The sequence below is a fragment of the Dermacentor silvarum genome, chromosome 7, assembly GCF_013339745.2.
Source record: "Dermacentor silvarum isolate Dsil-2018 chromosome 7, BIME_Dsil_1.4, whole genome shotgun sequence".
Classification (NCBI taxonomy): Eukaryota; Metazoa; Arthropoda; class Arachnida; order Ixodida; family Ixodidae; genus Dermacentor; species Dermacentor silvarum.
In genome coordinates, this window is record NC_051160.1 from 139,796,748 (window position 1) to 139,822,127 (window position 25,380).

Below are 25,380 nucleotides of genomic sequence, written 5' to 3' on the forward strand. Positions count from 1 at the left end.
CAAATCAGTTTCTTGCTTGCCTTGGGTGTGATTTCTCGCTTGTGGGCGCCTACCTACTACGGGGATTGGCCAAGAAGTCGGCTGGTGACAGTTGTTCTAAGGGAAGGGGACAAAACAGGGACAAAGAACTTTATCGGTGGTCACTGAGGAACGCTTTAGGTACCTCCCTTTCAGGGAGTCCCCGTAGCTGTCACGGGGCCGCACCCACGTCGGGGTCGGAAGATCGTTGTCCTCCGCCCTGTCACAGGCTCTCTGGACAGCCGTAGTTGCTCTGAGAGGTCGCCGCTCTTAAGGGCTGCCTCCAAGTCCGTTAGAGTGGTAAGCGATAAGCTGCGTAACGCAGGGAATTGCCAGAACATATGAGATAAAGAGCAGTACGTACGCCTCCCACCACACTCTGGACAGTGGGGTTCTACATTAGGCGCGAAGTGACTGAATCGGCCCTGGAGGGGAACGCTCCCGTTTGAAGCATGCGAAAGGCCGACGATTGTGGTGTAGTGAGTTTAGGATGTGGTAGCGGAAAGGCCCGCCGAGCAAGTTGGTAATGTGTCAAGATTTCATGGAAGGTGAGGAGCAAATCCCTGTACAGTCCTAAGTCCCCGCCCGTGAGTCTACCGGACCGCCGCGGTGTGTTATACATCGCGCGCAGTCATGGGCTAACTCATTGGCGCTAACAACCTCAGAGTGCACATAGATTCCCATATGGCCGGGAATCATTTGCTGATATGAAACCAGTAGCCCCCTCGGTGCCGAGGATGGCCGCCGCCTCCTTTGAGATCGAGCCGGAGGTGAACGCTCGGCTGCAGACCTAGAGTCTGTAAAGATATGGGGGCGTAGAGGGTCCTTCAGTGCTATAGCTACCGCAACCTGCTCGGCTACTGTTGCAGAAACCTTCCGCACGGATGCTAAGTAATGAGAGTGCCATTGGAATCAACCGAAACTACGACATAGTGATCAGAGCGCCCGTACTGGGCGGCGTCACGGAAACATGCAAGATTCGGAGTGGCCGCAGCCACATTTAATAGGCAACGAGCCCGGGAAGGGGAGGGAAAAGAAAAACGTAAGTAAATCAGGGTGAAGTATGACGTTTATGATAATTAGATTTTTTCTTCCCCACCGCACGGCGCTCTGTCTGCATTTTTCGAAGCTGTATATGGCTATGCGAAACCAAAAATCCGTCCGTCTGATGTGCGCAGTAACCATCATAATCAGCAACGGCTCGAGTCATAGTCTTCTTCTACAGCTAGGTCCGTTGCCGCTCATCATTCCAGCGTAGAATTTCACTTCTCGTCTGTCGTCGTAATGGGGAGGCCACGTTTACGGAGGTATCAGCCATTGCTTAAGGGGGTATAGGCATTCATTGTCTTACGTAACGAACAGATTTAATTTTGAAGCAAGTTAATTTGAAGATTCGCAAGCGGCAGTGCGAAAACGGTGGACTGCGAGCGTACCGTCAGTGACGTAGTTCTCTCCGTTGAAGCCGAACGTGTGTGTAACATCCTTAAGAAACACAAAGGCGTAACCAATAATTAGAAATACTTAATGAACCGTCGGGGTTTAGTTCATAGGTGATTTTTTCCAATGCTTGGTCACCTTCGCTAATAATATGTCCAGAATCAGGATTGGCTGAAATTTCTTTGAAAACAAATTTTATCGTCTGAGCTTTTTTTTAATACGGGTCTTCTCGCACTTACAAAAATCTCAAAACAACGCACGTAATTTTTTTGCGTAGCGTAGCAGCAGAATCTGTTTTTTACAAAACTAAGTTACGCTGTTTCCTTGTAATTATTATTTGGTTATGCAAAAGAACTTGGAAGAGGTTCGAACCAGTTCGAACGTTTTAGAGCGCAGATCTTAGTCGCCCGTTGGTGCGGCGAGCGTCCGCGTTGTCACTCGTAAACGAGCGAACGAGCGCAGAGAAGGGTAAAAGCGCGAATAATGTAATCTGCCAGGTAGGGAAGCTTCCATAGAAGTCCATTCGTTCAAACATGGCGGTTCATCGGCGGTTCATGGGGCTTAGCGCCATCTGTGTGAGAAGGGAACACCTTCGGCGGAAGGAAAAATAACGTGACGCCATATTCCTTAAAATAGAAGTGACGTCATGAAGGCGCGAAATTGTTTTTGTGGCCTGCCATTAGAGCTGTATATACAATGCCCATCCATTCGACATGATGGGCGTTTCGAGCTTTGAGCTCGGAAAGCGATGCAGCAGGTTAGCCGTACGGGTGCCGAAATTGCAACCCTGCACAGAACATACTTTCTTTGGAGGCCTACGAAAGCTTTGGGTGTAGAGTGCGGGTGCCTTCGTCAGACGCCAAGCCCGTCAGCCAACGCAGCTGCCCGAAAACAGCTAAAGTAAACAATTATCTGGTGTACGTAACCCACTACTTTTGAATGAACAGGTTAAGAAACGATGAAACTACCCGCGCCACCAAATTACGACAAACGTCGACAACAAAAATAACACGTGTGATGGAGGCGTATTGTAACAGGTGAACTTTACGAGCGCGCCTTTATGCACACTTCAAGAGTTGCATTGCATTGCAAGTGATAGCGGCATCTTTTATACTTATTTATTGATAATGATAAAGTAAAATAGCGTTGTCTTTCGTTCTAGTTTGTTGAGCAGTGTAGCATGACTTATAAAGTCTAACGCCTTCGAATAATCAACAAAGATACCCAAGTACATAATTGCTGTTCAATGACTGCATGTAATTTCCCTTTGAGTAAGTAAGGCAATTTCTGTCGACTGCCTCTTCACAAAATCATACGGCATACTAGTGATCAGGTCATGTTTGATTAGAAATGATGTCATGCAGGCAAGTACTAGTTTTTCTATGCCTTTAGAAAAAATGGGCAACACCGATATTGGTCGGTAGTTAACTCGTTTTTATCACCACCTTTGGTACAAAACAAAGTTTGGTACAAACAACCTTCGCAAACTGAAGTCTTTTCGGAAACGAGCCCCTGCAAAATATTAAGTTGAATATGTGTACTAATGCAGGTAGAATCCAGTCCAGGACATGCTTAATTGGCATGATCTCGAATCCGTAGACGTCACAACATCTGCTGTTCTTGATAGACATAAAAGTAGTAAATACCTCATTTTCCGTAGTAGGCGCTAAAAATTCAGCTTGTTTAGTCTTGCAGCCAAGGTTTTTCAAAGAATTAGGATCATGAGTACTGTTTACTAAGGTTGTAAAATAGTTATTAAATGTACTTGCAAGCGTCTCATTTGATAAAACCTTATCAGCAAATGTGATTTCTCTTATAGTCGTGTTCCCATCTCCTCGCCCAAGAAAACCATTAATACGCTTCCAGACAACATCGAATTTCTTTATTACGTCATTATTAAACAAATTATGTAATACTGTCTCTTCTCTATGCGCAAAAGACTATTTACTTTGTACAAATCCTTTCTGCCTTAAATTCATGCAAAGCTTTCTCAATCCTGGTGTCAATAAAAGTTTTGTAGAGGCGGTTTTTGGTGCAAATTTCACGGATACAGTTTTCATTTATCCATGGTTTTTTGTCTTCACGTGCTGGTTAAGCTACTTTGTATTTGAAGCATTTATCATAGGTATCCTTAACTTAGCGCAAAAGTATTCATAAGCAGTTTCTTGATCACTGGTACGCATTACTTCTAACGAATCTATTAGCGATATTGCGTCACGAAAATTGTTCAAGCTTGCATATTCATATCACGAACCATTTGTGGGAAACGGCGTTTGAGTTTGAAGATGAACACTGGGTCATGAAAAGAAATGTTGGAAGGTGATCACTTATAAGAGCAATCACAACACCAGATAAAATGTTAGAATAGTGGATGTTGGTTTATGAAGACGTCAATTAATGTCGATGTATCTATAGAAAGCATAAAGCCCTGAGAGGTTCTGCCTACTTTAAACGTAAATTTACCTTTCAGTGGCTAGTGTATGCCTTATTGCAGTTGTTTGTTTCGGCTTGTGAAGTGATCTGTGGCATAATTGTCAAAATCACTCACCTGCTAAGTGGTCGGAAGCGATACCGCCCACGGCCCTCTGATGTCATCAGTAGTGTCACTGGAAAGCGACGCAGAGCCGCGAGTTGGAGCACCATTTCTCGCAGTAGTCCTGAAACTCACTAGATACCATTGGCAGTGGTGTACAAACAAGCTTGTGTGGACGGCAACAGAAGCCTCACAATCTTTGGGCGACAGACTGGCGAGAGAAGCCCTTTAAACATCTCCCACAAAAGGGTCATTCAGTGCGTAGTTGCACTTTCTAGAGGTGACCTTGGTGAAGCTTTAGGGACAAGCTTGCACTACAATCGAGCGCTAGCAGTGAGCGTAGGGCGAATGACTTATATGGCATGAACTGTCGCACGCCCCGACGCACTTTGTGTGCCGGCTCACCTGTAACACATGCAAATTGTGGCGCAGTAAAACGTAGAGGGCACGAAAGCGAGATTGTCCATGGAGGTCGCCAAGGCTACACGCAAGGCCCGATAGCAGCTGATACAATGTGGCCTAGAAATAGATAGAACTAGGAGCGCGAAGGCTTTGATTATGTCCAAGGATCACTGAAGGGCAGCCGTGAACTGGTGAAGGATGTCTTGCCGAGAAGCACTGTAGTCGAGCTGTGCACCGCTGATGCTGCACTGATGAGTGAGTAGGCAAGGATGCGATAGGCTGTCTTGCGGTCATTACTTCTTCGGGTCGGCCCGGAGTCGCTCTACTTCTTTTTCTATCAAAGCGATAGCGTTGTTTGGCTCTTCTCCCCAGTTTGCGGTTTGTCATTTCCTGGCCGTTTATGGCCAACTTGGGATACTAGTTCTAAATAGTTTCCACTAGAAATAAATAAATAAATAAATAAATAAATAAATAAATAAATAAATAAATAAATAAATAAATAAATAGCCGAGTGCCGCTTTGAAACCCTGGCCCCCCACCACAGAAGCTCGATGCCCTAATCATTAGACGACGAAAGCATGCTGTAAAACGTGGAATAAACTCGCACAAGCCAGCGCTTCAGACGCTTGGTGAGCTAGGCGCGTCGCATAGCAACAATTATATAAAGTGACACCCCCGCATCTTCTAGCTGACGATGGGGAAAGAATTTATTGTACGCCATCATAGGTCCGCAATATTATAGTCAGCAGTATTACTCACCCATACTCACTCACCATTACTTCTTTCATGCTTCGCACTCCCTCACGTTCATACTCACGTCCACTAACACTCACTGGGTCTCACTCGCGTTCGTATTCCGGTCCACTTACACTCACTGGCATTCACTCACCTCCACATGCACGCTTAATCACACTCAGATGTATTCACTGACTTTCACACTCCCGTCCAGTCACTCTCACAGGCATTCGATCGCGTTCACATTCACCCTACTCACACTCACCGGTACTAAGTCACGCTCACACACGCGCTTACTCACACACATTCTTGTTTACTCACAGGTGCTCACTCACGTTAAGACTAACGTCCACTCACACTCACTGGCACTCAGTCACGCCTACTCACAGTCAGAGGTATTCACTCAGTTTCACACTTAGGCGCAGTCACTCTCACAGGCGTTCACATTCACCCTACTCACACTCACCGTTACTAAGTCACGCTCACACACGCGCCTACTCACGCACACTATTGTTTGCTAACATGTGTTCACTCACGTTCATACTAACGTCCACTCACACTCACTCACCGGCACTCACTCACCTCCACACTCACGCCTATTCTCACTCACAGATATTCACCGACTTTACACTCACGTTCAGTCACACTAACAGGCGCTCACTTACGTTCACACTCACCCTACTCACACTCACCGGTACTAAAGGTAGTAACTCATTCGACCACCAACGTCCTACAGATGTCGACCAGGGCGCGATCGGAGATCTTCGTTTCGCGTTCTGTCGAGTTGCTGCAACGTCACAAATTGGCAGTATCCAAAATTTCTGACAACGGGAGGGAGAGAGCAGACAATCGGCATGTGGTGAACCATGCCGTAGCCGCAGCCACCATTTGGATCAAATCCAATCTATCAGACGTGCCATGCAAAGCCGGTCTCGTAGCGAGCGGATGACCGCTCGAACTTCACATCTCTCGTCACCTTCTGCTCCTAGCGGACGACGTGCTCGTAATAAAAATGATTGAAAGGAGCGTGTCGTCATTTTGACGTCACCAAAAACGATGAACTCCCCAGACATTTGTCGTCCGGGTAAAACCGTCGGGGAGTTCAACGTTTGCCGACTGGCTGCTCTCTCCCTCCCGTTGTCACACATTTTGCATACTGCTACTTTGTGACGTTGCAGCAACTGAACAGAACGCGAAACGAACATAGATCTCCGATCGTGCCCCAGATGTCCCAAACGGGACATTCGAACGTCCCTAGCACATACGTAAAAATAGCGTGGATCATTATTAGATTTCCATGGGATCGTCCCATGCACGCGAATTGAAGTTCCTAGAAACGTCCCATGGAAGTCCTAATGGGATATTGGAACGTCCAAGATTATACTTATTGCATAATCCCGGGTAGGTCCTAAGGACATTTTTGTCAGGATGTAGGACGCTTCTGGGACATTTTGTGTTAGCATTTGTCCAAAGGATGTTTGGGAGACATTTGTTTGTGAATTTGGGACATCAATAAGTGATTATAAATTAGCATAATAGGGATTTTCCTCAGAATGTGCCCTAGCAGTGCAGCAGGTCTGCTGCATTTACCCACATAATACTAACAAAGTAAGCTTGGCCTGCTTTTGAGTTCGCTAGTGCGGCAGAAGAAAAAAGAATCACATGGCTGGTGAAGATCCATCCCAGCGCTGCAGTAAGGCGAGCAAACATTTTTGTCATGAAAAAGCTGAAGTACCAGGAGAGAGGCCAGGAATACAGCCCGCCACATCTCAAAGCATGCTAAAGAAGGCTTCAGTGCAGCTAAGCACTGTGTACATAATTCCCTGATACAGTAAACTAATATATAACATAGAACTTGATAGAAATGCATTAAATCAAAACATATAGTATAAAGTCTAATCAGCCAGGACATGCAAGCTACACTTATTTGCGCTAACAGAAACGAAACTACAGGAATAGGTTTTGCAGGTTGCTCATTCATTTGAGAATCTTATAAAGATACAACATTTATTTCAATAAAACTGCTGCACGTAAGAGCAAAAATTCAACTCTGAAACGCACTCAGCAGTTTTCTGTAAAGCACAAATAAGACTCCGTAAATATATCATATAAGCTAGCCATTAGAGGTTATGGCGCACCATGGCAGCAATTAAACTGTTTAAAATGCACTTTGGCTAGCAAGAAAATTGAAGAACTCGTGGTGAGGCCACTACGGAAGTTATCATGAGGCTTGCAGTGGACTCACTTCAGTGAGCCAGCAGAAACATCAACCCATAATTGCTGAAAAATTCAGATATGGTAGCCACTATAGGGAAGTTACTGGAGCCTTCCTAAAGGCCGTCTTAGTAGTTGCACACACTAACACAAGTTATACTAAAGATTTAACGGCTACCCTAAGCATTGACGAAGTTGCTTGAGACTAGTTAAGCGGTCATAGACACGAACACCAGTTGTATAGTAACCCATTTACAGTGCAAGTACGGTCTGCGTCTATGACAAATTCTCGTAAAGAACGCACGAACGAACATTGAGACTGCCGAGTTGTGATGAGACCATTTCAGTTAAGCTGATATTGTGCTGATGCACCTCGGCCAGTAAAAGAATCTTAAAAGCCGTCTGTAAAGGTGGGGGCACAAAGTAATTTGGGAGGCATAGTGCGGGCTGGCTTACTTCAGCGGTCGCAGGTCGATAAATGCAAAATTTGCTGAAATGTTTACAGGTGTCTTGACCATCAAGGACGCTACTCCAGGTTTCCTGCAGGCTTGCTTCAGTGGTTGCACACAGTAAAAATACTAAAGATTTGAGAGATACATTGGGCATTAATAAAGTTACTACAGGCTCACTTCAACAGTTACAGACACGAACATTGCTGGAGAGTTCACAGGTACAAAGGCAATTACAAGACGCTTGCTTCAGCACAAAACCAAACTGAATTCACAGGTACTAGAAGTTGCAAGATGCTTGCTGTGGTCGAGTGGTCACAGACACAAATTCGCCTTAAGAGTTCACAGGCTCGAAGGCCTCTAAGCAAGTTAACAGAAGCTGAATGCGGCCTTCTGTGGTTGCAGCCAAATACTGCTGAAGGCGTCACTGGTATGTTGGCGACTACACAATTGACTGAAGGCTTGCATCATGCTCGCTTCAGCGGTCACACACGCAAAAATGCATTGTATGAGTTCACCCGCACCAAAAGTTAACAAAGGATTTGCGTGGGCTTGCTTCGGCAGCCACTCACAGACACAAATTCATCCTAAGTATTCACGGGTATCAGAGGGCCTCGAATGAAGATACCAGAGGCTGAGTGTGCCTTTTATTCCATGGCTGCAGACACAAATACTTCGGAAAAGATCACAGGTATCTTGGCGACCACACAATTTACTTAAGCTTGCTGCAGGCTGGCTTCAGCGGTCGCTGACACAAAATGCACTTCACTTCACAGGTACTAAAAATTTAGTAAGGCATTCCTGTGGACTTGCTTCAACAGTCCCAGACACACAAATTAACCCAGAGTCCACAGGTACGTCGGCCCCTAAGGAAGTTACCACTTGCTGAGCGCAGCCTTTCATCCATGGTTGCAGATGCATAACAGAAGAGATCACAGGGTGGCGGCATCCACAACCCACCGCAGAGCACGTACGCTGATGTACGCCGCATCAGCGGAATTTCGCCTGGACTGCCCCTATAATTTCTATCACAATAGTAAAAAAATCAGTAGCGCCTCCCCTGTCGAGCAGATGGGGTAACCGAAGCTTGTCGTGTGTTTCTTCGGTGTTCCTCCGAACGTTTGTCTCTATGTGGTCCGCGAGTCGAGTTTGTACTCGGATGATATTACCGTATGGGTGACTCGAGAATCGTATGGTGAAAAACAGGACCTTTTGCAATGGGCAATCGACCAGGTCTCTAGAGCTTTTCGCACGGGAGGCGGGAATGGCATACGCCCCCGAAAAGTCGGAGTTCGTTCGGGTGCGTGCAAGATATGCCAGGCGGGCAAACCGGGCTGAATATAGAACTCACTCTGAACGGACAGGAAGTCCGCGAAGTGCAAACCCTAAAACTTTTAGGGATATGGATTTAACCGAAAGCCAACGCGGAGCATGCGATACGGTTGCTGAAGGGCACGGTGATGAATATGGCGAAATTTATCCGCAGGGACACGCGCAGTCGAGAAGGCTTTTCGGAGGACGAGACAATTAGACTAGTGCATGCTTTTGTGGTCAGTCGAGTCACGTATAGCATGCCGTACTTAAACACTGCCGCACAAGAGAATAAACAGTTGGACATTATATTACGACGAGCCTAGAAGGCTGCCCTTGCGCTCTCTCAAAGCACCAGCACGGAACGGATGGAGAAGCTAGGGGTCTACAACATCGAAGAGCACGCAGCGGCCGTGTTTGTGTCTCAGAGGGAGAGGTTAGGCAAACCAAATAAGGGAGAACTGTGCTAAACAGACTGGGGTATGCAATTCGTCCGTTTTATAGCGCAGACGATACGTTACTTCTAGATAGGGAAATTCGGGCGCGTGTACACGTGGCACCAATCCCAAGAAATATGAACCTTAATTAAGTACCACGGGGGAAGAGGAAAGGCTCGAGTGCGAGCATTGCGAAAGGAGTTTCGAAGGCAAGCCGGACGTCTACTACACCGACGCAATTTACTCTGGATGTGGCATACACATTGCAGTCTCCACGTGTCAGGAACGGGTAGTAGGGGCATCAATGAAAACCGCATGCACGGCAACGGCTGAGGCGACCGCGGTAGCTTTAGCTTTGAAGGACGCCGAATGCAGAGGGACATCCGCGGTTGTCCTCACCGACTCACAGGCGACGTGTCGCCTCTTCCTGTCAGGGGCGGTCCCCGGGCTGTGATTAGGATCATAGGCAATAAGCTCTCTAGTTTTCACAGCCGCACGGGGTGCCCGGCACACGAAGGCATGGAGGGAAATACGAGGGTGGACCGAATAGCTCGAGTACTAAATATCCGGGCGTCGGACCAGCCACGTAGGGACTTTCCAACTACTGCGAGATATATCTTGGAACAACAAAGAGAAGAAAGACTGGAATTCGGCAGGCCCCATCCAAAATTGATCAGACAGCAAGCGACGGACTGACGCCGCCTCCAAACAAACACTTATCCTGATCTACACAAGCTACGACAAATACATGGCGAAGCGTATGCAGACAAATGTCCATGGTGTGGCGAAAACCCTACATTGTCACACATCACACTCATATGCGCCAGAAGGCCTCCACAAGCGAACACACACAAATTTCCAAAAAAACTCCCTTTCTAAGGCAGTGGGAGGCATGGCTTGCGGACGAGGAACAGGACAGTCAGCTGGTTCTCCTGGACCAAGCCCAGCGAGCCACTCAAGCCAGTGGGGCCCTGAACAAGGGGTTCCACCCACATTTTCCTTCTTTTTTGTCTTTTCCCGATAAAGTTTGCTCTTCTATCTCCGAAAGAATTGCGCTCACGAGTACCTCGTTGTGCTCGAACCACAACCCGTCACACGCACTGCAGCTGGCTCCGAAGTTCCGGTTGAGAAACTCGCGTTGAAACCTGACCGTCGCACCGGGGAAGTTGGCGCTAGCGTTGCCGAGACGTGCACACAGTTGTCGGGTTTCTGGAAGGCTAGACGACGCTGACGTTTGGCCTCAACATCGCGCTCCCGCAATTCGGGGTCGGCGGCTCTTCGCTGACGTTCGGCCTCAACATCACGCTCCCTCAACTCGGGGTGCGCGGCTCTTCGCTGGCCTTTTGCCTGGGCTTCGGAAGCCCTGACACTAGAATGGGCACGTCGACAATGAGCCCTTTCCCGAGCGCGTTCACTCTTGGTGGATTTCCATGAATTTTTTCAAAATTAAATCTGTCCGTTACGTAAGAGAATGTATGGCTCATACCACCGTAAACGCGGCCTCCCCATTACAATGACAGAAAAGAAGTTAACTTCTACACTGGAATGATTAGCGACAACGCAGCGAGCTGTGGAAGCAGACGACGACGACGACGACGAACGCGGGAGCAGTGTGACGAGCGCGTGCCGAGCACGAGCCACCTGTGCAGCTCTGAGAGCAGTTGGGTTTTTTAGCGTTACATCGCCGGTGCAGGATAACGTATATAAGGTTGGCTTGAAAAATCTGACGAATGTCGACTGTACCTGCGCCGAAACCAGGGTGCAGGGCTCGGAACCCATGCTGCCGTCAACCACTCCAACTCGGCCCTGGGATGAGGTGGGCGTCGATCTTTTTCATTTGAACGACCAGGACTACGTCCTTCTGTTGTATTACCGGTCACGCTTCCCGGAAGTGATCAGCCTGCGCTCGACGACAGCACCTGCTGTCATCAACGTCATCAAGAGCGTCTTTGCGCGCCACGGGATCCCGAACCTGGTGCGCAGCGATAACGGTCCTCAGTTTGCTGCAAGAGAGTTCTTCGCCGAGTCCTACCGTTTCCGCCACGTCACTAGCAGACCCCATTTTCCACAGTTGAACGGGGAGGTGGAACGGATGGTGAGGATGGTCAAGGACCTGTTGCGGAAGGCGGATGATCCCTACCTGGCGCTTCTGGCATACTGGGACACCCCTGGGGTTAATGGAGTGAGCCGTGCTCAGATGCTCATGGGGAGGCGCCTACAGACCCAGGTACTGAAGACGTCACACCAGCTGGAGCCAGCCTGGCCCCCGCGGGTCCCACTCACTCGGCATGACGAAGACAACCGGAGGCGTCAAGCATCCAACTTCAACAGAAGCCACGCGGCTCGCGCAGTGCGGCCTCTTCAGGCCGGCGAGCGGGTCTGGGTACGGGACTTCAACTCCCCCGCGATATCATGGGGCCAACTCAATGCCCCCGCTCCTACGGGGTGGAGACTCCGACGGGTGTACGCTAGCGCAACCGGATGCACCTGGTACCGACGACGGGACGTCATGCGGAATGCACTACCAGCCCACCTGGAACTCCCGCGGGCGGCGCAGACCGCCATGTCCCCAACAACGCCTGGAACTGATCGAGCAGCCCAAGACCAGAGAACCGCATTGCCCCGGGAAAGCACCTCCACTGCAGAGGCACCCCGCGGTTCTACATCTACGCCAGGCGTCTCAAAGTTCGGCAGAAAGATCCGCAGGCCAAGAAGGCTCGACCTATGAACGTTTTCTTCCAAAGCAAGAGTGAGCACAGCATCCACGGCTATATAAGGGCTCAATAAATACGTTCGGGCCCTTGCCCGCCCGGAGAGTAGGCTACTGTCATTCGCTCGCTCGACACCATCCTCCTCCGCTTTCCGCCTCATGGTTCCGCTGCACCCTTCTCCGCTTTCCTCCTAGCTCTCCCTTCCCTATCGCCTCTTTCATTCCCCGCTGCGCCCCGCATTGCTCTTTCATCCTTCGCTGTCGTGCTCGTTGGCTCGGTTACGCCGACGCTCGGCGTAGGAACGGGCGCCTAAAAGCTGTGCTCTTAAACACTGACTCCATGAACTGTCACTTACCTCTTCATAGGCGTAAGACGTACAGGCGCCGCGGAGATGGAGCTCGAAAGTACACGACACAAACGTTCAAGCTGGAACTCATGAGCACATGACATTACCGCCACACTGATAGAAAATGCGCTGAGTGCTGAGTGCGCCAACCTTCGGGCGTTGGAAGCCTACAGAGTGTGGGGATGCGCGACTCTCGCGCATCGCATCCCTCCCGTCTCCTGTAATCCGGTTTCGCCGCGTGGCGTTACGGCGGCAGCGTATTACGAGAGATGGCGCTAGTGTTGCGCGCTAACGCCACCTAGCCGCGGGGTTACTTGGGCGAAAAAGGACCAAAGCGCTTCCTCTTGACTTGGGTGGAGGGGGGCTGCGGGCAGCACGAACCTTTCGCGCGTGCGACGACCCGCTTCGCGGGAGCGTCCCGAGAAGGCTTAGGAACACGACACCGGAATGGAAAAACACGGATCGTTCGAACTCGCCACCGTTCGCGTGACCGTACACGTGAATGACTAGACGATGGTTTCTTAGCATGGGGCGAACATATTCGCTCGCGATCCGGTCACGGTGAGTCGGACTCTCTTGATTTGTCGCGCCCGCATGTGAATGTTCTATGGGTAGTAATTCGGCAAGCATGTATTAGTGTATGAAGTTTCAATAAATGCCCTTTTGATTGTTTCCACTACTGTGTTGTCGTTCCTTTGTCCCAAGAGCACGTGTGAGACCCCACAAGAGAAGGGCGAAGAGATCCAATAAAACGGTGGCGTTAAGTCATGTGACGGTGCAAAGCATGTATGCAACAGGCAGTAGCTATTCGATGTGATTCGATTGAGTAAATGCTGGATAAAGGCAGTCACTGCTCTGTTCTACGGCAGGGGTTGCAGTACTCGGCTTCCTCTACATGTTCTGAGGGCGTAGGACACGATTATATTCGGTTAGTCGTTGCGGTAGGTGTTAACGCGCAGTTGTTCTGGTGCTCTGGGCCTACGGCTCTGTGCACGTTTTCTCCCGATGTGCTTGGGCAGTTTGGGTCGTTCATAACAACTTCTACATTTATCGCCTTCGTTAGGAGTTTGATCTGAATGCAGTAGCTTCATATTGCTATCTGAGATGTATTTTCCGAAAAGCGTGCACTGAGGGCAGCCTTGAAGAGACTTAACATTCCGTGATATGATCACGTAGTACGTGTCGGGCCGATTTTGTGTGGCTTAAATTTTGTTACGTAAAGCGTCCTAGTTCTTTTATTCTTCCATGTTTTTCGTTCTTCTCTGTTCTCTCTCTGATTTCGCAACGCAGTGCACGGACCACGCATGATAAATTTAGCAACAAAGTATGGTAACCTGTTAGAGAAGGTTCGATAAGGTTGCTTTTCGCAATCACAGTAAAAAACGTACGTGCATGAATGGTATGATTTAGCGACAGCAGAGGCTTATCAATTGCATGTGTTTGGCTTTGGTTCGGCGACGTAACTGGAACCGAGGCAGAGTTTGGCTACCTACATATTTGCGGCCTTATACTTTGTTGCGATTATACCCACTCCAGAATATTAATTAAATTATGGGGTTTGACGTGCCAAAACCAGGATCTGAATATGAGGCACGCCGTAGTGGGGGACTCCGGAAATTTCGACCACCTGGGGTTCTTTAACGTGCACCTAAATCTAAGTACACGGGTGTTTTCGCATTTCGCCCCCATCGAAATGCGGCCGTCGTGGTCGGGATTCGATCCCGCGACCTCGTGCTCAGCAGTCCAACACCATAGCCACTGAGCAACCACGGCGGGTCTCCAGAATATTAAAGGCAAAGCAGGCAGTATAAATAAATCTGCATTATGATGAATTGATTTATCCGAATTCTAGCTAAGTTGTCGAATCAGGAAAAGCGAATAAACAGTTGCATCATTTGTGGCTGTATGCATCGTCTAGGACGGGTATTGCAAGTGTTGGTCCCATATAGGTCCGGTATGGGACATCCCCTTCAAAACATCGTTCGGACACTTAAAAGACTGTAGTTTTGGGATTTGTGTAAGACGCAGAACCTTAATTCTTTGGATGTCCAAAGGATGTTTCAAAAGGACGTCGCGAAATTAATGTCCCTTTGTTATACACTGGACATCCTAATTGGGACTCGCATATTCATGTGAAATGGGGACGTCTAGAGGATATTCATGGTCCAATTGGAAGTCACATTCACACTCGGCTACTCACACACGCTCTTGTTCACTCACAGCTGCTCACTGACGTCAGCTTTCTCTACTACCCTTCGCTGAGCTACACGAACAGCAGCCGCTGCCGCAACAGCCTCCTACACAGCTCGCCCTGACGCTCCGGCGGGTTATTGTAGACCAAGTTGCTGAGGCTCTACCAATGCAGCATCAGCAGTCCCCTGTCGCCGCACCACTTACTTACGCATCCGTCGCCGCGCAGCCTCCTCGTCAACCACTCGTTGCGCTACATCCACAGCCGCTACCACCCGTTCATCATCCCGTTCATCCACCTGCCCCTGCCTTTGCTTATCCTTGGCGCACGCAAGACAACAGACCCATATGTTATGCCTGCGGTATTCCCGGCCATGTTGCATGACTCTGCCGCCGCAGCATGCTGCACTCTGATGCATTTGCGCAGTCGCCTCCCTACGCCGATGTGCAACCTTTCCACGACACTTCTTTTAGTCGGCAGTCGAACAGGCCACCAGCCGAGCACCCGGTCCTTACAGGTCGTTCACCTTCCCCGCGTCGCCGCTCGTTGTCCCCCATGTGTCGGCGCCCTTCACCCACGCAAGAGGAAAACTAAGCGCCGCAGTTCAGGAGGCAGGAACTGCGTCGCCATCGATCTGTACAAGTCCTCCATTGTCGCCTTCAAACGTTGTCGACCTTACTGTTGACGGCGTTCCTACTGTTGCACTAATTGATACTGGAGCAGCCGTGTCTGTCCTAAACGAACGCCTCTCTCGCGCTTTACGAAAAGTTACGACGCCGCTTTCTGGGTTTTCTCTTCGCACAGCAAGCGCCCAGCCAGTCCAGCTTTGAGCAGCATGCACAGATAGAGTTGTTATTCAGGGCGTTCTTTATATTGTGGAGTTTGTTGTTCTGCAGTCATGCTCTCACGACGTGATACTTGGGTGGGACTTTCTTTCGCGCAGTAACGCCGTCATCAACTGTGCGCGTGCTGAAGTCGAATTATCGCCTCTGTGTGACGTGCCCCTCGTCGACGCCACTTCTCTTCCCGCTAAGCTAGTCCTTCGGGAAGACATCGCCATGCCGCCGTACTCGTCTGCCGTTGTTCCCGTCTTTTGTGGCGCTGTCTCTGAAGGCGCTGTCCTCTTCACTCCTTCGGAGCTCTTCATAACCCGCAAAGATGTTCCCCTCCCTTTCGCCACGCTTTACATTTCAGCCGGTTTCAACTCCATCGTTGTCTGCAATCCGCTTCCTACAGCCCTGAAGGCTCTTTGCGGCTAAGCACTTGGCCGGGTTCAGCCCCTTGATGACATGTTTATTACCGACGTGCCGAATGCTTCGCATGCAGAGCTCACTGACTTCTGTGCACTTTCCACTTCTGCTCCGCCATCACCTGACTTATTCACACCTTTCATTTCCGACGACCTCACTTCCGAGCAGCGCTCCCAGTTTCTTCACCTGCTTGCCCAGTTCCGTTCTTCTTTTGATGTCGCTCAGCCTAACTTGGGCCGCACGTCAACCATCAGCCACCACATCGACACTGGCTCCAACGCGCCATTGCGGCAGCACCCGTACCGCGTCTCAGCCAAGGAGCGTCAGGTGATCAGTGAGCACGTCGACGACACGCTTCAGCGCGGCGTCATTCGACCTTCCCATAGCCCGTGGGCATCACCGGTGGTTCTCGTCGCAAAAAAAGATGGTTCCATTCGGTTCTGCGTCGATTATCGCCGTCTTAATAAGATAACGCGAAAAGACGTGTACCCTCTACCGCGCATTGACGACGCTCTGGACAGCTTGCAAGGTGCTGAATTCTTCTCTTCGTTGGATTTACGCTCGGGCTACTGGCAGGTCCCGATGTCAGCAGTTGATCGCCCTAAAACCGCATTCATTACTCCAGATGGTTTATACGAACTTAATGTGATGCCATTTGGCCTATGCAATGCGCCTACTACGTTTGAGCGAATGATGGACAGTATCTTGCACGGCCTAAAATGAAGCACGTGTTTATGCTACCTCGACGACATCGTTGTGTTCGCCCCTGATTTCAGCACGCATCTTCTCCGCCTTAGGCAAGTGTTGACGTCCTTGACCAACGCAGGCCTGCAACTGAACTAAAGGAAGTGCCAGTTCGCTGCGCGCAAGCTTAGGATTCTAGGTCACGTCGTATCCCAGGACGGCATTTGCCCCGACCCATCAAAGCTTCGCGCTGTGGCAGAGTTTCCTAAACCTAAGACACTCAAAGAACTCCGCGCCTTCATCAGCCTCTGTTCTTACTTCCGACGTTTTGTTCGCAATTTTGCATCGGTTATATCACCTATGACACAACTCTTAAGTGGTTCCAACGACCTATCATCCTGGTTTCCTGCATGCGACACCGCGTTCGTGACCCTGCGCCGTCTCCTGACGTCTCCGCCTATACTGCGACACTACGACCCCACTGCCCCAACTGAAGTGCCTACGGATGCCAGTGGTATTGGCCTTGGCGCTGTCCTTGCGCAGCGCAAGCCTGGCTACTCCGAGTACGTCGTTGCTTACGCCAGTCGTGCGCTCACCAAATCGGAACGCAATTACAGCGTCACAGAAAAAGAATGCCTGGCCATCGTTTGGGCACTCGGGAAGTTTCGCCCTTATTTATACGGCAGACCTTTCAATATAGTTACTGACCATCACGCCCTTTGTTGGTTATCCTCTTTAAAAGACCCGTCTGGACGCCTTGCTCGCTGGGCTCTTCGCATTCAAGAATACGACATACACGTCATCTACCGCTCAGGCCGCAAGCACACTGATGCTGACGCTCTGTCCCGCTATCCGCTGCCAGCCGACACTGCCTCCCTCTCCACCTTTGAAACGGTGTCGTCGGTCGACATCGACACCTTCGCATCAGAACAGCGCAAGGATCCTTGGGTAGCCTCTCTTTTGGATCTCCTTTCTGGCTCGCCAGCATCTCCCATCTCCCGCCCCCTGCGTCGCCAGGCTACCCATTTTGCTGTCCGGGATAAACTATTGCATCGACGCAACTACCAGCCCGATGGTCGCAAGTGGCTCCTAGTTATTCCTAGGACTTTGCGTTCCGACATGTGCGCGTCTTTCCACACTGACCCACAATGTGCACACGCCGGCGTTTTGAAGACGTATGAGCGCCTGCGGCAACGCTACTACTGGCGAGGAATGTTTACTTTTGTCCAAAAATTCGTCCGCTCGTGCCCGCCATGCCAACGCCGCAAATCTCCGCCTCATCCGGCCCACGGTTTATTACAGCCGCTTCCGTGCCCAGCTCGTGCCTTTGACTGTGTGGGAATTGACCTGTACGGGCCGCTACCGCTAACACCTGCTGGCAAACGATGGATTATTGTCGCAGTTGATCACCTTACACGCTATGCTGAAACCGCCGCTCTACCTGCAGCAACTGCCACTGACGTTGCATCCTTTCTGCTCCATCGTTTCATTCTTCGTCATGGCCCACCTCGGGAACTGCTGAGCGATAGAGACCGTGTGTTTTTGTCACAGCTGGTTGAAGCTCTGCTCGCTCAATGCCACATAGTTCACCGGACCACCACTGCGTACCATCCTCAAACTAACGGGCTTACGGAGCGTTTCAATCGAACCCTTGGTAATATGCTCGCCATGTACGTTTCATCGGAGCATACAAATTGGGACATCATCCTCCCATTTGTCACGTACGCATACAATACGTCTACCCAAAGTGCTACAGGATTTTCCCCGTACTTCCTCCTCTATGGTCGCGATCCTTCCCATGCCATAGATACTGTTTTGCCTTATACATCAGACACGTCCGAGTGTGCTCCAGTTTAAGCCGTCGCCCGATACGCCGAGGAATGCCGCCAATTAGCCTGACATTTCACCTCCGACGATCAACAACGACAAAAAGCCAATCGTGATGGCGATGCTACGATTCCGAACTTCGCTCCCGGGTCACTTGTGTTGTTATCCGTGCCTTCTACCACGCCTGGACTTTCGACAAAACTTCTCTCGAAGTATGATGGACCATACCGCATCGTTGAACGCACCTCTCCGGTCAACTATGTCATAGAGCCACTTACACCGACATCCGAGAAGCGCCGCCGTGGACGGGATATTTTCCACGTTCAGCGCCTGAAACCATTCTATGACCCGCTAGTCTCCACGTCGTAAGTCGCCAGGATGGCTCCGCTTTTGCACCGGGGGTAATTGTAATGAAGAAGAAGAGCACAAGGACAAGGCCAGCCAGATCGACTGTTCCTCCAGTGCAACCAGTGCAACCTCCAGTGCCTCCAGTGCAACCAGTGGGCCAGCCGGATCGCCAGTGCTTAGCACGAGTGTGAGCCGTTCGGGCAATCAGCTGTTCCTGCTCTGCGTCACCAGCCTTCTCGGATACGAACAGACGCTACCACCTGAATTGTTCAGTACACCCCTTTACAATACTAACGTCCACTGTGACTCACTGGCACTCACTCACCTCCTCACTCACGCCTACTCACACTCAAAGGTATCCACTCACGTTCACATTCACGTCCAGTCACTCTCACTGGCGCTCACTCACGCTCACACTCACCCTACTCACACTCACAGGCGCCAGCTCTCGTTCACAAACAGGCATGCACGCACGTCTCTGCCGCACACATATTCACACACACGCCTCTGCCGACCAATGGTCGGTAGCCACGATGATCCACTTATTCATTGATGCTGACGTCGAAAAGAGCCCATAAGTCTACCCTACCGGCAGGAATTGTCGGCAAGGAGGGAAAGCTGCCTTAAGTAATCCCGCTGGCATTGACAAGGTGCCTTGCGTCGCTGACATCTCTGCAGGTTTTTACGTAATGAACGACGTCGGCGGTGAGGCGCTGCCGGTAATACTTCTGTATCCTCAAGACCGTACGGGAAAATCTGAGGTGCCCAGTGGTTAGATCGTCATGCACAACGTGCGGAACGTCTGACTACAGTGCTGATGGCACCACTAGAAGGTAGTTAGCACGGACTAAAGAGTTGTTATTCCTTACGTCGTCATCCAGCAAAAAGAAAAAAAAAATCACCGACGATTACAATACTCAGTAAAGCGAAATTTGAGCGCGGCTCTACACGTGTTTTCATTTCGCGTGTCGATATTTTGTATTATGGTTATATAGGTACAGCCGTCAGCACGCTTAACACGAACGCTCCGCAGCGTGGCCTGGACCGGCTTACTGACGCCAACGCCGCGAAGTGTTGCGCTCTGTTATCTCGGTATGTTTGCGGCGGCTTACGATAACTGAAGCGCAGCTCGATTTGACTGCTCGTCTTGTCTTTCGCTTGTGCCTGACCGGCGCACAGAGTGTGCTCACTTGACATGTCCGTTTCGCCACGTTTCGCTCGTGGTTGCGGTCTCACGCGCGTCCAGAAAACACGTTGCGGTTTGCTTATCTCGCCAAAGCGAAATGGCGGGCGAGAGCTCGCGCGCCTTTCGAGTTTGACCTCAAAGCTGGCGCTTTAAGGAAATGATAAATAGGAAAAGGAGAGCAAACGCAGGTTTGTGGCGTTTGTAAAGGTTGGACAATAAATAAATCCGCAAATCCGGTGGCATAGTTCATGTTCTTCATTTCTTATATCCTCTGACAGCGCGCATCGGAGTGCTCTCGCAGGTTAGTGTCTGGCTTCCTGCTTAGTCCACGCTGCACTGGGGATCCAGTTCAGCTGAATTCACCTCCCTCGCCGCGCGATGCCGATGTGGAAAACATTGGTTAACAAGTAGACATGGAACACAATCCCAAAAGAATAATGAGGCGCTCGCTGACATCGCAAACGAAGATACCATGCAAGAATATGCATGTTATCACTTGTAACTGCTACTAAGACGTTGCGCCGAAAATGTCAGAAATTGGAAATAAAAAATGATCATTTGAAGCCACAGCTCGCACATTTAAAGAAAAGGATTCTCCAAGGCCAACGCACTCGCCGAGATGACTGGCGCAATCACGCTACAGGTATATGCATCTACGCCCGGAGTCATATATACTGTAAAATCCTTATAATCAGGCACAAATTTACGCAAATTTCGCGATTCGAAAATAGCGCGAAATTTAAGGGCATGCGAAATTTTGGCAATAAAGAAACTATATTTGCAACTAAATAATTATATTGCCGGCTAGTTTTGCTAGCTGCAGGCACGCCGAAATATTCCTCGGACGAGAAGTGACCCATAAAGAACATGTGTTATTCACGCGACACGCACAAGTGAGAGTGGACTGCTTCGAAAAGGCAGAAATATTTAAAAAGAAATAACGAGGAATTCTCGCGGTCCAATTGAGCTGTGTGACACAAGCCTGAAGTTTAGTTCGCAAAGGTTTCGTAGCAGTGAATATGCCTTAAGTAACCCATTCATGAACAATCCGGGCCGCGAAATTATGCTGATTTAACAGTAAATGCCTATTTTTTGCTGTGCGTTACACACGTTTCTAACTAGCACTTCATTTATTCTCAGAAAAAGGTGGACGAGAATGATCAAAAAGCTCTATATCTAAAGGAACAGCTGCAATGCCTGAATGAAAGAAGCCACCAATAGACAGAAGCCACATTTCGACAGGCAGTATTGTGGCATTCAAAATCGCCACGCGGCTATGAAATGTTGCAGGCGTAAGGACGCCTCACTCTTCCGAGTCGCACCACACTCAAGCGATACGTAGGGGGCTGCAACGGAGAAGCTGTTTCTTCACTAATGAAGCAAAGAGTGCACCAGGAAATCGCACACCTATTCGAACAAGTATGCCGCTTCCAAATAGTTCATATATAGTTCACCTGTACAGTTCATTACGTTATACGCGAAAACAACGAAGAAAGTGCCTGAAGTGAGAGCGTTTGACTGATCCTTAGCCACTGTTGTCACCCCAGAATGAAGCGCGAACGGGAAGGAGAAAGAAAAAAAGCACTTAAGCAAGATTATTACAAAGTGACAGATTCACAGAATAAATGTAGCAGTAGTTCATTTATATAGAGCACATATTAGCATTTGCTGTACGAGCGCAAGCATATAATTAAGAAAGTAATGCTCTTGCCAATACTGTCTTATCGACTACGCGGTGCTGATCGCATGACTAAAAGTAAACCAAGATCTACACGCCTGAACTTCAGGCTGTGTCTATATTTGTGCTAGTGATCTGAAGAACTTGACCGCTAGAGTGTCGGAGCCCGAAAACTATTGAATATTACTTTGTAAATCCATCACGTGATAAACAGACTTTTATCTTCAGATACTGCTAAAGCACATGCAGCATCGACAAGGCTTTCGGTTTCATACTTTATTTGAAACAACAACCAACACAAAATGAATGATTATATACAGTTTAAACTCAAATTAACGAAGTGAAGACTACGCTCGAATTCTTTCATTAAATCGGGAAGTTCGTAAAATTGAGAAAGATTTTTCGGTCCTTCGAAATCTAAAATTGTAACATAGCGACACCCACAAGCTACTGCGGCATTATATTTGCCGCTAACCCACGCGTGCGCGTGTGAAGTCCGTCAAGGCGGCCCGAATTGCTTGTGCGACGTGCGATACGAGGTAGACGGTTGCGTGAAGCTGTGGCAGGCCGCCGGATATGCAAAGATGCGGAGGACGAATGCAGTGATTGCGTGAGCGCTACCGACTGCTGAGTCCGTTGTTCGAAGATAAACCCGTCTGTGTCTAAATTAGAAAGAAATCACCGCTTTTTTCGCTCATTTATATGAGGATAAACTTCATTAAATCGGGTTTGGTCGCCATTAGTTTCGTTAATTCGGGTTGATGACAACATTGAGCCCTATATGAGTACCTACCGGGGAGGGGGGGGGATGTAAATTTCTTCGTTAGATCAAGAACTTCGTAAAATCAGGTTTTGTGAGATGGAGTTTTAACTTTATATATATATATATATATATATATATATATATATTGCGAGACAACGTTTAGGCGGTCACTCTCTTCTTTATTCTCTCAAGCGAGAGCCCCACCACCAGGCCAAGAATGGTGATGATGAGTGAGCACAGATGAGAATATGAAGCGTGTGAATAATGCTCACCCTAATTTCCCCGCGCGCGCAAGCGGACAGCCAGGCCGCGACTTAGCCAGGAGGGAAACGCCGAACGAACCGTTTGAGACGCGAAACGTGAACGATCTCGGAACCGCGATAACGATGGTCCGAAGAAACCTCGACGGGAGTAACACGATAGTTCACTGAGGATGTTTGTTCGTCAATAATGTAGGGGCCAAGGACGCGCGATTCAAACTTCTCGCAAAAACCGGGTGTACGAATGGGCGTCCAAAGGAGCACTTCATCTCCAGGACGAAAGGAGACGTCTCGACGAGAGATGTCGTAACGCTGCTTGCGGTCTAGTTGACTGACTTCTGTATTGAATCGAGCACGGTCACGACATTCGTGAAGTCGCGAGACGAACTGTTCGGGTATACTGGCCGAGGTGTTAGTTGGGGCAGTTAAGAAAGTGGCGTCGATGGTGAATGTCGGCGAACGGCCGTAAACGAGGTAGAAGGTTGAGTTGCCTGTAGTTCGCTGGATAGCAGTGCTGTGAGCAAACGTCACAGAAGGTAAAAGTTTGTCCCAGTTGTCGTGGCTTGGCCCGATATACATTGAGATCATATCTGTTAGCGTGCGGTGAAATCGCTCAGTTAAGCCATTTGATTGAGGATGGTACGCGGATGTCGTCTTATGAACTGTGCCACAAGCTCTGAGTATTTCTTCGATCATTGTTGACATGAAAGTCTTGCCGCGATCACTCAACAGTACACGAGGTGCACCATGACGCAGCACAATGGCATCCAAAAAGAAGTTGGCAACGTCTGAGGCCGAACTAGAGCGTAAAGGCGCCGTCTCTGCGTACCGCGTGAGGTGGTCGACAGCTGCCACGATCCAACGATAACCTGCTGGCGTTAGGGGCAGAGGTCCTACCAAGTCTATTCCACCGATGGCAAAAGGTGTCTCGGGACATGGGATGGGCTGTAAAAGGCCAGCAGGAGGTGAAGTCTGTCGTTTCCGCCGTTGACACTGAACGCAAGAAGCAACCTACTTGGCCACAAAGGTAGACATGCCTGGCCAAAAGAAACGGCTCCTAACGCGGTGGTACGTCTTGTGGAAACCCAAGTGGCCAGCAGATGGGTCGTCGTGAAAGGCTTGAAGGATATGTGAGCGCAGCGAACGTGGAAGAACGGGTACCCAGTGGTGTCCGTCAGTGTTGTAAATGTATCGGTGCAGCACATCATTCTCGAGCTTAAATTGTCGCAGTTGTCGACGTAATCGGGCATTCGGTGCAGAAATAGTACCGCACAGCCGGTCGATGATGCTGCTGCAGTAGGTATCAGAACGTTGACACGAGGCGAACGTGCCGCGATTAGAAGATGTCGTGTCAGTAACCGTTAGAGGTAATGACGTAAGTGGAGACTTAGTCTCATTATCAAGTGGCGAGCAATGGAGAGACGTGCTCGAAGATAATAGTGGAAGCGGGCAGCGAGACAGAACGTCGGCGTCTTGATGTTTTTTTCCAGACTTGTAGACAACGTCAAAATCGTACCCTTGTAATCGGACCACCCAGCGACCAAGGCGTCCAGATAAATTTTTCAGTGACGACAACCAGCATAAGGCGTGATGGTCGGTTATGACAGTGAAGTGGCGTCCATAAAGATATGGTCGAAATTTTTGTATGGCCCAAACTACTGCGAGGCATTCCTGTTCTGTGATCGAGTAGTTCTGTTCAGCAGCCGTTAAAGTGCGACTGGCATAAGCAGCAACTCGCTCTCGTGCAGAGGTATCACGCTGTAGAAGGACAGCACCAATCCCATGGCCACTAGCGTCGGTGTGCAAACAAGTTGGTGCGTTCTCATCAAAGTGGCACAGGACGGGGTCGGATGTCAAGGCTTGCTTGAGGGCTTGGAAAGGACGTTCGCAGTCGTCTGTCCAAGTGAGAGCAGTGCCCGACGTCAGCAACTTGTGCAGCGCCGACGCCATGGCAGCAAAATGACTGATGAAGCGGCGGAAGTAGGAAGCCAGGCCCAAGAAACTTCTCAACTACTTTTGATTTTCAGGGCGAGGAAAGTGAATCACAGAAGCAACCTTGTCAGGATTGGTCGAACGCCATCTTTACTGATAAGGTGGCCCAACACTTTGATGTTCTTTCGGGCAAAATGACATTTCTTTGTGTTGAGTTCGAGTCCAGCGTTAGAAATGCATGTTAAAACGTCGTCCAAACGCTCAAGGTGCTGACGAAAAGTTGTAGAAAAAATGACGATGTCATCTAAATAACACAGACAGGTCTTCCACTTAAGGCCGCGTAAAACTGTGTCGATCATGCGTTCAATGTTGCAGGAGCATTACATAAACCGAAGGGCATCACGTTGAACAAGTCCATCTGGTGTTGCAAAGGCTGTCTTGTCCTTGTCCGCTTCGTGCATGGGTATTTGCCAGTACCCGGATCGAAGGTCGAGACTTGATAAATATTCAGTGCCCTGGAGGGAGTCAATGGCATCGTCGATTCTTGGCATCGGATATACATCTTTGCGCGTGATCTTATTAAGTGCTCGATAATCCACGCAAAATCGTACACAGCCGTCTTTCTCGCGCCCCAACACAACAGGAGACGACTAAGAACTGGACGATGG

The 25,380-nt window shown here is 49.4% G+C and overlaps 2 protein-coding genes across 16 annotated transcripts in view; one reads left to right on the top strand and one right to left on the bottom strand.

Moving 5' to 3' along the window:
• The window catches only part of LOC119458481 (medium-chain acyl-CoA ligase ACSF2, mitochondrial), a 574,759-nt gene extending 570,346 nt beyond the window's left edge, over window positions 1-4,413 (bottom strand). For 7 of the 15 annotated variants that reach the window (XM_049671254.1, XM_049671255.1, XM_049671247.1 and 4 more), the window contains exon 1: window positions 4,004-4,411. In XM_049671254.1, the coding sequence (XP_049527211.1) occupies window positions 4,004-4,098 (95 nt within the window). In that variant the 5' untranslated portion in view covers window positions 4,099-4,411. Of the gene's footprint in view, window positions 1-4,003 lie in introns of all 15 variants that reach the window. The other 8 variants (XR_007468045.1, XM_049671250.1, XM_049671253.1 and 5 more) reach the window with 2 other exon arrangements.
• Window positions 4,414-11,313: 6,900 nt separating this feature from the next.
• On the top strand, window positions 11,314-12,264 carry LOC119459224 (uncharacterized protein K02A2.6-like). Its single transcript, XM_037721044.1, has one exon. The coding sequence runs from the start codon at window positions 11,314-11,316 to the stop codon at window positions 12,262-12,264; it is 951 nt and encodes a 316-aa protein (XP_037576972.1).
• The last annotated feature ends 13,116 nt before the right edge of the window (window positions 12,265-25,380 follow it).